Genomic DNA, 14,453 nt, shown 5'->3' with positions numbered 1-14,453 from the left:
AAAACACCACCTACAAGCCCCACAAACAAATTGGTTGCTCTGCACACAGTTTTCATGGGCCTTGTTTTGTGTGCACCTGCCGCAGGTGTCGCATAATCTCTGAAGCGGTTGCGTGGCATGGTCTCTCGGACGAAATCCACCCCATACCCATCAGACCAAAATGACTCCACATCCATGCTCTTTCTGCCGTATGTCCATGTCATCCATAGACATGTCCCACGTACTATTTCCTTTTCTGTGCGCATGAGCGGCAGTACAATCTCTGATGTGCTGCAATATTTGCAACATCTACATGTCACAAACTCGTCACTCATCACATAAACCGTGCTATCCCTCCAAGACTCCTGTCTCACCGTAAATGGAATTACCATCTGTTGGCTCTGTTTTTCTGCGGCAAGGCTCAGGCATCAGAGGCGGAGACTCGAAGTAAACATTGGGAATCAGATGAAGACTCTTCATCTGCAACGTCAAGCTCAATATCCGAGCCTCCATCCGGCTCCAACTCATATAAATTCTGCAGCATTTGCAATGCTGTCAGTGCGTCCATTCGTTTGGTTCGTCTTTCCAATGTGCGCTACACACATTGTGGGTTGTATTCAGTGTCTGATTTGACTCTCCAAGGTGAAATTATATACAATTTCCAGCCTTTCGTAATAAAATAATTAGACCGCCCACAATTCTTCATCATCATTACACTATTACACTTCATCATCCTCATCATTCACTTCATTGAAGTCACATGCACCATTATCAGAATCCATCTGGTTTTCATTGCCCATTCATCCATTGACGACAGAATAGCATATTTTAAGTTTATTATGTTACTAGTTTTTGCTTAGTAGCCAGTGGTCATGTGCTGACTGCAATGACAGCACGGATATCCTTGGAAAAAGTGAAATATGGAAACAGCTGCACTATTTGACAAAAGTAAGTGTCATAGAATCTGCAGAATATGGACTTTCTGAGACTATATAGAAATATAGATGTTTTACCTGCATGTGACTCTGAAGGAGGATTTGATAAAGTAATGCTCCTTTCCTTGCATCTGTCAATTACAAGGTATACCCATCTTTTCTATATACAATTTGATAGGCCAAATTGATAGGCCTAACTGATTAGGCCTAAGAATTGTCACTCATCAAATTATTTAATCTTGTCTATAGGCTAACTCTTATGTGTGAAATTAGTATCTGTATAGTTTATGGTGTTATTTCTATGGGCCGGATGTGCAGGCTGACTGGCATCATTTGTTTCCCGCTCATCAACCTAGATAGAGGCAAGGATATGTTTAGCATTATTCTAAAGGCCTACTGCAACACGTAGCATGTTTTAGTTTTCCTTACAATACATTTGATCAGTAGTAGAGTTACAGTAAATAAAACAGTCCCGTAACGGCTTATTTTTTACAAAGTAAAACGTTAATCAACCAACCTGCAAGTCGCGGTCAAATTATTTGCTGCTGATAAATAGGCACAACACAACCTCATCATTACACTATTGTCTTTCTGAATTAAATCAACCTCTTCATCCTGCTTATCATTCAGTTAGGCCCAATTTAAATTCAATTGTGAAGTAAGATGCACAATTATCGCCCATTCATCCATTTGTCATTCATTCAGTGAGGAGAGAGAGGGAGACGCATTAGCACCTGGCTGGGTACCAATGTCCTACAGCACATTATCTTGGCGGGTTAAGTTGGGAATAGGTGTGGTAAAAATTGTAAAAATTCTCTAAATAGTTTTCTGTTTGCTTATTTGACAGAATTTTGAAATCACAATGTAAAAACATTTAGGAAAAGTAAGGGAAGGAGCAGGGCACTACTTTTTTCGGGGGCCACCTTTTCTTTTACTTAAAAAATCAAACGTCAGTGGCCGTTGGCCTATGGCGGTTCTAGTGTTAAACATTTGAACAAGGCCAGAATATAATTTATTGGATCACTTACATACAATAACACAACATCTGCATATAATGACAGTTTGTGCTCATCTGAACCAGAATTTGGCCTTACAGTAGACGTTGATATGGTGAATCTCCTTTAAGCCCAGGAAGCAGCCATTCAACCTGCCGTTCACCAGCTTTTCAAGCTTAATAATGTCAAATTACATTTGTTACTCACCAAATATGGAGTTTCGATCAGCGACTATCGTCATTTACTGCTGTCACAGCTGGTATGTACTCTCCTCCCACTCCCCCTTCTCTCTGGTGTCATGTTGCTGCCTGAGAGACTGCAACAGGCGGAAACTGACCTTCAACCTTTTGGCAGCGTTGCTGGACGCTCCGAGGACCTCTGACTGAGCTCTGAAGTTTATGCCTACAATACCATAACATGCCATTTAGAACGCCCACACACACAGATGTCTACTCATGCTCACAACACACTCCCTTTCCTCTGTTTCAGGTGGGATAAACAGGTGATCTCGGTGCGAGAGGCTAAGGCTCTGCCCAAGTCAAATAGTCTAGAGTGGAGAGACAAGTTCATCTGTGTGGAAGGTAGGTCAGACCAGACCTGACTAGTCAATCACTTCTAACCATGACACTGACACCAAGCTGCCTCCCACTCAGTTGTGTAGTGACTGTGTAAAAAACGTTATTACCATGATGTAATGTCTCCCCTTTTAGATCATCTTCTTATATTGACACCTAGGGGCTAGAGACTTATGCTACAAAACATGATTGTGCAATACATGCTGGTGCAATACATTTTGGTTCTTGCTAAATCTGTGTCAATGTTTTAATGTGGCATCTGTCCCAACTGAAATGTTGTCTCTCCATTGTTGCTCTCTCAGAGCCATTTGATGGCACCAACACAGCCAGGGCAGTCCATGAGAAGGTCAAGTTTGATGCCATCAAAGCACAGTTCGCTGAGGTAGACTTAGGGAACGTTTCACTGTGGTTGTTTTCCTTCCACATTGCAAATCCACCATTTTTCTTTGAGAGCCTGGGGCATCCCAAATCTAACCCCACCCCTCACTCTCTCTAGTCGTGGCAGATGCTCCAGCTGAGAAAGGATCTCAACTTCATCCTCCCAATCAGAAACACCATCCAGAGATGAGGAGGAGGAACTGTGAGTGACTCAGCTGTACAGAGGAAATCTGCCTGGTCTGTCCTGGGCCTTTCTGCTGGGTTGTACAGTCTCCGTCTCCCTCCTCAGCATGCCAAAGCCCTAACATTCAGACTCTTCACGTTCTCCTGACTCACCTGCCAATGTTACGGACACAGAGGAGAAATAAAAGAAAGTATAACCTCTGATATTTGAAGAGGATACATGAGATTGCTGCTAAAGTGTGTGTGACCTGAAGTATTGCTGCTGCCTCGCATAGGGGCCGATTCAGACTTAGTACATTTCTCTTTCTTAGGCACACTTTTCCTACGCACTTCTCAGTAGTTGGTTTTCAGACTTCAGGCATGTAACGGGGGGTTCCCCCGTGGGGGGGTTCCCTTGCGCGCACTAAATAAATGGAATTCAACTCCAGAAAACATACCAATTTGATCAGGGAGTTTTTGTTCAGTTATACTGAATAAAAATATAAACGCAACATGCCTCAATTTCAACAATTTTACTGAGTTACAGTTAATTTAAAGGAAATCAGTCAAAATAAATCAATCAATTTGGCCCTAATCTATGGATTTCACATGACTGGGCAGGGGCGCAGCCATGGGTGGTTCTGGGAGGGCATAGGCCCACCCACTTGGGAGTCAGGCCCAGCCAATCAAAATGGGTTTTTCCCCACAAAAGGGCTTTATTACAGACAGAAATAATCCTCAATTTCATCAGCTGGCTTGGTGGCTAGTCTCAGACAATCCCGCAGCTGAAGAGGCCGAATGTGGAGGTCCTGGGCTGGCGTGGTTACACGTGGTCTGCGGTTGTGAGGCCGGTTGGACGTACTGACAAATTCTCTAAAACGGTGTTGGAGGCGGCTTATGGTAGAGAAATTAACATTTCATTCTCTGGCAACAGCGCTGGTGGACATTCCTGCTGTCAGCATGCCAATTGCACACTCTCAAAACTTGATATCTGTGGCATTGTGTTGTGTGACAAAACTGTACATTTCAGAGTGGCCTTTTATTGTCCCCAGCACAAGGTGCACCTATGTAATGATCATGCTGTTTAATCATCTTATTGATATGCCACACCTGTCAGGTGGATAGATTATCTTGGCAAAGGAGAAATGCTCACTAAGAGGGATGTAAACAATTTCTGTGCACAAAAATGGAGACAAATAAGGTTTTTGTGTGTATGGAAAATGTCTGTGATCTTTTATTTAAGCTCATAAAACATGGGACCAACACTTTACATGTTGCATTTATATTTTTGTTTAGTATCGTTAATCTGTTCATTTCTCTAAAGCAATCTCTTTAAATATGGTGTACCTTTAATTTGAATTTGATCGGCACAAGACTTGAATGTAGACTATGGCGAATGCGTTCAGAATATAGAAGCCATTAAAACATATACTGTGGGGAGAACCAAGTATTTGAGACACTGCCGATTTTGCAGGTTTTCCTACTTACAAAGCATGTAGGGGTCTGTAATTTTTATCATAGGTACACTTCAACTGAGAGACGGAATCTAAAACAAAAATCCAGAAAATCACATTGTATGATTTTTAAGTCATTAATTTGTATTTTATTGCATGACAAGTATTTGATCACCTAGCAACCAGTAAGAATTCCGGCTCTCACAGACCTGTAAGTTTTTCTTTAAGAAGCCCCCCTGTTCTCCACTCATTACCTGTATTAACTGCACCTGTTTGAACTCGTTACCTATATAAAAGACACCTGTCCACACACTCAATCAAACAGACTCCAACCTCTCCACAATGGCCAAGACCAGGGAGCTGTGTGAGGACATCAGGGATGAAATTGTAGACCTGCACAAGGCTGGGATGGGCTACAGGACAATAGGCAAGCAGCTTGGTGAGAAGGCAACAACTGTTGGCGCAATTATTTGAAAATGGAAGAAGTTCAAGATGACGGTCAATCACCCTCGGTCTGGGGCTCCATGCAAGATCTCACCTCGTGGGGCATCAATGATCATGAGGAAGGTGAGGGATCAGCCCAGAACTTCACGGCAGGACCTGGTCAATGACCTGAAGAGAGCTGGGACCACAGTCTCAAAGAAAACCATTAGTAACACACTACGCCGTCATGGATTATTATCCTGCAGTGCACGCAAGGTCCCCCTGATCAAGCCAGCGCATGTCTGAAGGCCCGTCTGAAGTTTGCCAATGACCATCTGGATGATCCCGAGGAGGAATGGGAGATGGTCATGTGGTCTGATGAGACAAAAATTGAGCTTTTTGGTCTAAACTCCACTCGCCATGTTTGGAGGAAGAAGAAGGATGAGTACAACCTCAAGAACACCATCCTAACCGTGAAGCATGGAGGTGGAAACATCATTCTTTGGGGATGCTTTTCTGCAAAGGGGACAGGACGACTGCACCGTATTGAGGGGAGGATGGATGGGGCCATGTATCGCGAGATCTTGTCAGAGCATTGAAGATGGGTCGTGGCTGGGTCTTCCAGCATGACAACAACCCGAAACACACAGCCAGGGCAACTAAGGACTAAGGAGTGGCTCTGTAAGAAGCATCTCAAGGTCCTGGAGTGGCCTAACCCAATAGAAAATCTTTGGAGGGAGCTGAAAGTCCGTATTACCCAGTGACAGCCCCGAAACCTGGAGGATCTGGAGAAGGTCTGTATGGAGGAGTGGGCCAAAATCCCCGCTGCAGTGTGTGCAAACCTGGTCATGAACTACAGGAAACATATGATCTCTGTAATTGCAAACAAAGGTTTCTGTACCAAATATTAAGTTATGCTTTTCTGATGTATCAAATACTTATGTCATGCAATAAAATGCAAATGAATTACTTAAAAATCATACAATGTGATTTTCTGGATTTTTGTTTTAGATTCCGTCTCTCACAGTTGAAGTGTACCTATGATAAAAATTACAGACCTTTACATGCTTTGTAAGTAGGAAAACCTGCAAAATCGGCAGTGTATCAAATACTTGGTTCTACCCACTGTACATATTTGCCTCAATTTCAGAACCCATGGGTAGATTTACAGATTTATGTTTAGGGAAAAATGTTGCCTTTTACGGGCAAATGAAGAAAGGTGGTTTGATTCATTGTGAAAGCTGACACATTCAGATCATCAATGGTAACGTTGGAAGTAATGTAGCCTACAAAATAATTATAATATGTAGAATAGTATACAGCAGTATCATATAATAAATATTTCCTAATTGCCCGCATTGATCATTGAACTGTTTGATGGCAAGTACAAAGTCTTGCGGCATGCATAAAGTTCAAAGAAACAGTTTGAAGTCCATAATTATTTATTTTTACTACAATTTGTATTTGGCCTTCATTAAATAGTATCCACTATTATTTGACCCTCCGCCACAACCACAAGGACTCCCTTACAGTGGAAAGAAATAAAGGAGTTAAATATATGTGGTTATGGTCGCTACCCACAGTTGCTTATAATATTTAACATAGGCTATTCATTTTATCCCTGCAAGTTATAAGGCCATACAATTAATATTCTGCATAATGGCACAGCATTTCATACTTCACTGTGGGAAAGGGCATAAATAGGCCTACCTGTCATGTTTATATGTTTTTCAGATTCCTTCCATTCATCTGCAGCGATCATAAGGTAAAGTAGATCTAAAACAATTGATATTTAGCCTATATGTATAATCCCCATATCCAAACGGATTACCTAGCTCTTGTCAATAGCTCTTATCATATAATTTATTTGATCTGCACCCCAAACGGATACCTTGCTGGCACTGGCATTTCCCCCAAGCTTAAATTCAAGGTCAGAATACGCTTAGACAGAAAAGTGCATAAAAAGGTAATAAAGTACATTTACGAGCGTGTAACTCTGATCTGAATTGTCCCCTTAGATAAGAGCGGACCCTGACAGAAAACATGGCTATGATAATATCCCTTTCTTCACCCCACTCTCTTTTCATCTCCATCTCTTTCTCTCCTCTGTGTCTGCCCTTGCACATGGAATTGTAATGATCTGTCCTAAGGTTCTCCTTGAACTGTGTTCTACTTCCTCTGCTCTTTACATACCATGGGGGACCTGTCCTCCCAAGATCAAAGGGCAAACCCTTGGTCAAGAACACATCTCGGAACCTCCAGTCAGCTCTCTAATATTAGCTCCTCAGCTGTATGTTTCCAGCTTATCTATGATTATCTATGACATTGACGATGTTGTTGGGCGAAGTACCAATCCTAGGTAAAATGCATATTAGAATGTTATTATCATGGAACACTGTCATTCTGCTGTCATTATTCTGTTGTCTCTATGACAATAGGTAGAGGTAGTGTCTGCAGAAGTGCTTTTGTGGGAATAACAACTAAGAAATCCATTTGGGATTCTAGGCTATGACGGCATGTATGCGCACCCAGCAAACCAAATTTGGTTCTGTGAAAGTTCCCAGAACATTCATTAGGTTGCGGTAAATGTTCTCATAATACAAAAACTGTCCCGTTGTGCTGATGATTATACAATGTTTGTATAAAACATTCACCTGAGATTGCAAGAACATTCGCAGAACACATTTAGTCTGTTCTTTAAAGGTTCCCAGAATGTGGGAACAGTCTGGTCGGAACATTGTGGGGACATCACAAAAGATGTGTTCCTAAAACACAAAACCTGTCCAGATGATTATACTATGTTTATATTAGTTTGCAAGAACGTTCCCAGAACACATTTCTTATGTTATTTAAAAGTTCTTAAAACATTTCTTTAGGTTGTGGGAACATTGCGGGATATGACAAGATGGGTTCTCCCATTTGAGATGACATTCTTACAATGTTTGTATCAGGGTGCACAACACTTTCCCTCGATGTTCATTGAATGTTATTTATATGTTCTCAGATTGATCAAATTCAGTTTTGAACATTCCTTGGAGGTTTCTTTCATGTGTTAGTGTTCTCTTACTGTTGACAAAGTTAGTTGTACAACAATCCATGGAGAAACACATCTGGCAATTAATTGTAATTACATGACAATTTATTGTACAAACAGTTCTGCCATAGTCTCAAGCGGGGATCGGACCTGGGAGCGTTATCCCTGGAATTAATCCATAGCGCCATTGGGAAAGGACTAACATACATTTAAAGCTATTTACACCTTTACTCTGACTTCCAGATTGTGGTCTTTATCTTTGCATACAGTACCTGTCAAAAGTTTGGACACCTACTCATTCAAGAGTTTTTCTTTATTTTTTACTATTTTCTACATTGTAGGATGATAGTGAAGACGTCAACACTATGAAATAACTCATACTAATTTGTGTAGTAACGAAAAAATTGTTAAACAAATCTAAATATTTTTTACATTTAAGGTTCTTCAAATTAGCCACCCTTTGCCTTGATAAGCTTTGCACACTCTTGGCATTCTCTCAACCAGCTTCACCTGGAATGCTTTTCCAACCATCTTGAAGGAGTTCCCACATTTTCTGAGCACTTGTTGGCTGCTTTTCCTTCACTCTGCGATCCAACTCATCCCAAACCATCTCAATTGGGTTGAGGTCAGGTGATTGTGGAGGCCAGATCATCTGATGCAGCACTCCATCACTCTCCTTCTTGGTCAAGTAGCTCCTACACAGCCTGGAGGTGTGTTGGGTCATTGTCCTGTTAGAAAATAAATGATAGTCCCACTAAGTGCAAACCAGATGAGATGGCGTATCGTTGCAGAATGCTGTGGTAGACATGCTGGTTAAGTGTGCCTTGAAATCTAAATAAATCCCTGACAGTGTCACCATGAAACATTACAGGAGCTGTTCTTGCCATAATATGGACTGGGTCTTTTACCAAATAGGGCTATTTTCTGTATACCAACACTACCTTGTCACAACACAACTGATTGGCTCAAACGCATTAAGGAAAGAAATTCCACAATTTAACTTAACATGGCAGACCTGTTAATTGAAATGCATTCCAGGTGACTACCTCATGAAGCTGGTTAAGAGAATGCCAAGAGTTTGAAAAGCTGTCATCAAGGCAAAGGGTGGCTACTTTGAAGAATCTCAAATATAACATATATTTGGATTTGTTTAACATTTTTTTGGTTACTACATGATTCCATATGTAAATAGTAAAAAAAAAGAAAACCCTTGAATGAGTAGATGTGTCCAAACTTTTGACCAGTACTGTATATACGAAGACATATGACTATAGTTTGGATCATAATTAAAGTATTTCAATACAAAGGCAAATCCACGGGAAACATTAGGATCCTGGTGGCGCAGCAGACTCAGTAGCCTACAGGGCTTGACGATGTTCAAATCTATTTGAGTACCATTCTTTAAAAAAGCTATAGTTATGTTTGGACAGTACCCTAATAAAATATAATGATGTAAGAAGATTGAAATGCCATTTCTTTAAAAGTTTGGCAACTTCATATAATAGTGTTACAACACACATCAATATTAGCAGCACTTAAACAGCAATGTTTTCAAAACTACTTCCATTATCATTGACGTATGTTTTTAGAACAATTCTGGATCATCATGTCATAATCTTTAAAGAATAACTTCATAAGAGTCTCGCAGGAATGTTTCTTGTTGTTCTAGGTGTTAGTATTAATATCATCCCAACATTACCTGAATAATAAATAAAAAATTGTTTTTTTAGAACAATTTATATTGCTCCAACAGGGAAGGTTATTAGGACCATAATGTCACACTATAACTTTATGAGACCGGTTTAGGAATATTCCCTGCTTGCTGTTATGTGTTTGAATAACATATCCATCAACATTAGCAGAATGCCATTGTAGTGTTTCCTCAGAACCACTTCTATTGCTCCCACATTTTGTTGCGGAAGTATGTTCTAAGAACATTAATGGATAATTGTGTTACCCCTGGCAACCTAATGAGATCCTTAGTGTAATGTTCTTTGATAGTTTTTAGAACATTCCAACATTTAAAAAAAAAAAAAATATTTGTAGAAAATAATATTTGGTGATCAAACAAATGCTTTGAATGTTTGTGGGACCTTATCATTCTCAAATCTCAAAACCTAACTAGAACTTCATAAGAATGTTAGCTAATGTTCTGGGAATGTTCCCGGTTTGCTGGGCTGTTGGTTGTTATAAATACACATCATAGGTTGTTAAATACAGGATCTTAATTTGACCACCCTGTTGTAGGATATTTTTTCCTGCACCATAGGAAATTAAAACTTTTATTTTATTTAAGGTTAATAAAATGCTTCTAAAGTTTGTAATTTCCACTTTAAAATGTCAGACTTGTTTTTGCTCAAACAAAAATGTTATCAACCGATACAAAATGTACCATTAATTATAATCCACATAGTAATTCACATTTCCTGTAGCTGCAGGATTATTTTCCTGCTGTGAGAAACTGGTCAAATTAAGATTCTATACCTGGATCGGTGTCTCGGTTGACATATCCATTAATGTCAGGGAAATGTTCTAGTAATGTTCTCTCATAACCAATTTTAATTGAACCCAGACATGACTGCTGAAGAATGTTTAGGGAGCGTTATTGGAACCATCATGTCATAACGTCACACTATAACATTATGAGAGCATTGTGGGAATATTCCCTGCTTGTTGCTATGGGTGTTTTTAATTTAATTACATCGCCTTCAACATTAAGATAATGTTCCTGTAATGTTTCCTCAGAACCATTTCTATTGCTCTAACATTTTGTTGGAGCAGTATGTTCTAAAAACATTTATTTTACATTGTTATTACCTGGAAATCTAATGAGAACGTTTGAAGAATGTTCTGTGGTGGATGTTGCAGCTGTTATGCACAACATTTTAATGTTAGTAGAACATTCTAAGGACATTTTTTTTTTTTTTTTTTTTTTTTTCCAACAACTAAAAAACATGTTATCATCCTAATGTTATATAAAATCCTAACTAGAATTTAATGGGAATCTTAGCTAATGTTCTGGGAATGTTCCCGGTTTGCTGGGAAGCTTTCTGTATTTTTCAAATTAGTTGGGCAATATTGGGGAAATTCTAAGACATTTCTGTTCAAACCCTTTATTTTCCTATGATTGGATTGCTGTGTCTGATTCAGCGACTAGTTTTGTTCTTCTAAACATTGACAGTCACTCATATTTGATCAGTTAACTGCTAGACAGACCAGTGCGACAATCTACTCTCACCTCGACGTGAGTATAGCTACTTTTATTGGTAATATTTTGTTAATGTGGTTCCTTGTGACTTTTTGTACTGAACACACTTTCAATGTTTTATTTAAGTGATAAGAAAAATTGTGTCCCTGCGTATTTCATTGGAATGAAATGTTAACTGAGGCTGAGACCTCTAGGTTCCCAGACCCTTGTTAGTTTGTCTCTGTGATTTTAATGACGAATTACGTTAGTTTTATGACCAGTGCATAGTGTTGGCATGAGGAGGGACACGGTGTTAGTCAGACATAGCTATGTGTGCATGTATGTTTGTTCACGCCTGTACTACAAGGGGGTACAGTGCCTATATTTAACCCAGCCACGGAGAATCTAGTCTTAAAGGGATAGCTGCAAGATTTCGTCAATTAGCCCTTTATACTCACACCTGTATACAGGTTTAAAATGGCAGGTTTGGGCACTGATAAGCGCCTAAATTGGAATGCGGTTATACAGTAACATGCTATAAATTATAACAGAACTCAGGCTCTGCGTTTCACAGCGCTGTATGGGTTTTGACTGACAGCCGTTTTGAACTTGAGCACCACACGCGACAAGAAGTAGCCCCCTTCCCTCCTGCTAATTGGGCAACTATTAAAACATTTTTGTTGTCAGGGACTCGGACAACAAAACTCGATGTACACTGGACAAAAATATAAACGCAACATGCAACAAATTCAAAGATTTTACTGGTACAGTTCATACAGTATAGGGAAATCAGTCAATTCAAATTTTTGTTCATTAGATCCTAATATATGGATTTAAATGACTGGGAAAACTGATATGCATCGCAGATAGGGGCGTGGATCAGAAAACCAATCAGTATCTGATGTGACCACCATTTGTCTCATTTAGCATGACAGAGAGTTGATCAGACTGTTGATTTTGCCCTGTGGAATGGTGTCCTACTCCTCTTCAATGTCTGTACAAAGTAGCTGGATATTGGTGGGAACTGGAACAAGCAGTTGTACACAGTGATCCAGAGCATCCCAAACATGCTCAATGAGTGACATGTCTGGTGAGTAAGCAGGCCATTGAAGACCTGGGATGTTTTCAGCTTCTAGGAATTGTGTACAGATCCTTGTGACATTGGGAAGTGCATTATCATGCTGAAACATGAGGTGATGGTGGCGGATGAATGCTACAATAATGGGCCTCAGGATCTCGTCACGGTGGCTGCATTCAAATTGCCATCAATAAAATGTGTTCGTTGTCCGTAGCTGATGCCTGCCCATACCAAAACCCCACTGCCACCATGGGGCTGTTTGTGCAGAAACTCTTCAGTTCTGCAAACCCACAGTTTCATCAGCTGTCCGGGTGGCTGGTCTCAGATGATCCCGCAGGTGAAGAAGTCAGATGTTAAGGTCCTGGGCTGGTGTGGTTACACATGGTCTGCGGTTGTGAGGCAGATTGGATGTACTGCCAAATTATCTAAAATGACGTTGGAGGTGGATTATGGTAGAGAAATTAACATTTCATTCTCTGGCAACAGTTCTGGTGGACATTCCTGCAGTAATCATGCTAGTTGCACACTTTCTCAAAACTTGAGACATCTGTGGCATTGTGTTGTGTGACAAAACTGCACATTCTAGAGTGGCCTTTTATTGTCCCCAGCACAACCTGCACCTGTGTTATGTTCATGCTGTTTAATCAGCTTCTTGATATGCCACACCTGTCAGGTGGATGGATTATCTTGGCAAAGGAGAAATGCTCACTAAGAGGGATGTTGCAATTATATTTTTGTTCCATATATTTTGAAAGATGACACATTGAGGATTATAATTAATAGCACTTTGATGCCAAACACCCATGAGTCCAAATTTGCACTTCACATTTCCATATCACAAAACTCATATGCAGTCAATGTTTATGATCACTTTGTTTGATGTACAATTACTAGATGACATGGCGTCATACCCTGAACTATGTTTGTCTTATGAAGAAAATTGGCCTCGGAACACGCACCTGAATGCATGCATGACTCCTTTCTATGCGCACCAAAATGACGCTCTGTTTCTCTGAATTGCACTGTGAAAACCTAACACTAAGATCTTATTTTATAACTTACCTAGTCATGTTGGCAATAGAACAAGCTTTCAAATGTGTATTTATTGTGGATCCCAAGGCAGCAGCAACTCTTCCTGGGGTCAAGGCAAAATTAAGGCAGTTATACCATTTTAAAAACATTACAATACATTCACAACACATTGTGTGCCCTCAGGCTCCAACTCTACTACCACATATCTACAAAACAAAATCCATGTGTACGTGTGTATATAAACTCAGCAACAAAAAAAAACATCCTCACTATCAACTGCGTTTATTTTCAGCAAACTAAACATGTGTAAATATTTGTATGAACATAACAAGATTCAACAACTGAGACATACACTGAACAAGTTCCACAGAGATGTGACTAACAGAAATGGAATAATGTGTCCCGTAACAAAGGGGGGGTCAAAATCAAAAGTAACAGTCAATGCAGCTGGTGGCCACACCAGATACTAAGTACTGCAGTGCATCTCCTCCTCATGGACTGCACCAGATATGCCAGTTCTTGCTGCAAAATGTTACCCCACTCTTCCACCTAGGCACCTGCAAGTTCCCGGACATTTCTGGGGGTAATGGCCCTAGCCCTCACCCTCCGATCCAACAGGTCCCAGACATGCTCAATGGGATTGAGATCTGGGCTCTTCGCTGGCCAAGGCAGAACATTGACATTCCTTTCTTGCAGGAAATCACGCACAGAACGAGCAGTATGGCTGACGGCATTGTCATGCTGGAGGGTCATGTCAGGATGAGCCTGCAGGAAGGGTACCACATGAGAGAGGAGGATGTCTTCCCTGTAACGCACAGCGTTGAGATTGCCTGCGATGACAACAAGCTCAGTCCGATGATGCTGTGACACACCGCCCCAGACCATGTCGGACCCTCCACCTCCAAATCGATCCTGCTCCAGAGTACAGGCCTTGGTGTAACACTCATTCCTTCAACAACAAATGCGAATCCGACCATCACCCCTGGTGAGACAAAACCACGACTCGTCAGTGAAGAGCACTTTTTGCCAGTCCTGTCTGGTCCAGCGATGGTGGGTTTGTGCCCATAGGAGACGTTGTTACCAGTGATGTTTGGTGAGGACCTGCCTTACAACAGGCCTACAAGCCCTCAGTCCAGCCTCTCTCAGCCTATTGCGGACAGTCTGAGCACTGATGGAGGGATTGTGCGTTCCTGGTGTAACTCGGGCAGTTGTTGTTGCCAT

General features: G+C 40.7%; 2 protein-coding genes across 2 annotated transcripts in view; both read left to right on the top strand.

The window, feature by feature from the left end:
* Window positions 1–3,269, top strand: part of tent2 (terminal nucleotidyltransferase 2) — a 42,996-nt gene extending 39,727 nt beyond the window's left edge. The window contains exons 13-15 of the mRNA XM_021606785.2: window positions 2,399–2,490; window positions 2,787–2,866; window positions 2,981–3,269. Of these exons, the coding sequence (XP_021462460.2) occupies window positions 2,399–2,490; window positions 2,787–2,866; window positions 2,981–3,052 (244 nt within the window). The 3' untranslated portion in view covers window positions 3,053–3,269. The remainder of the gene's footprint in view (window positions 1–2,398; window positions 2,491–2,786; window positions 2,867–2,980) is intronic.
* A 2,698-nt stretch (window positions 3,270–5,967) lies between these two features.
* Window positions 5,968–14,453, top strand: part of cmya5 (cardiomyopathy associated 5) — a 78,996-nt gene continuing 70,510 nt past the window's right edge. Inside the window, exon 1 of the mRNA XM_036981763.1 lies at window positions 5,968–6,666. Coding sequence (XP_036837658.1) covers window positions 6,625–6,666 — 42 coding nt within the window. The 5' untranslated portion in view covers window positions 5,968–6,624. The remainder of the gene's footprint in view (window positions 6,667–14,453) is intronic.

The sequence above is a fragment of the Oncorhynchus mykiss genome, chromosome 6 (genome assembly GCF_013265735.2).
Source record: "Oncorhynchus mykiss isolate Arlee chromosome 6, USDA_OmykA_1.1, whole genome shotgun sequence".
NCBI classification, from domain to species: domain Eukaryota; kingdom Metazoa; phylum Chordata; class Actinopteri; order Salmoniformes; family Salmonidae; genus Oncorhynchus; species Oncorhynchus mykiss.
Note: the sequence above shows the minus strand (reverse complement) of the source record. Positions and strands in the feature narration are given on the sequence as shown.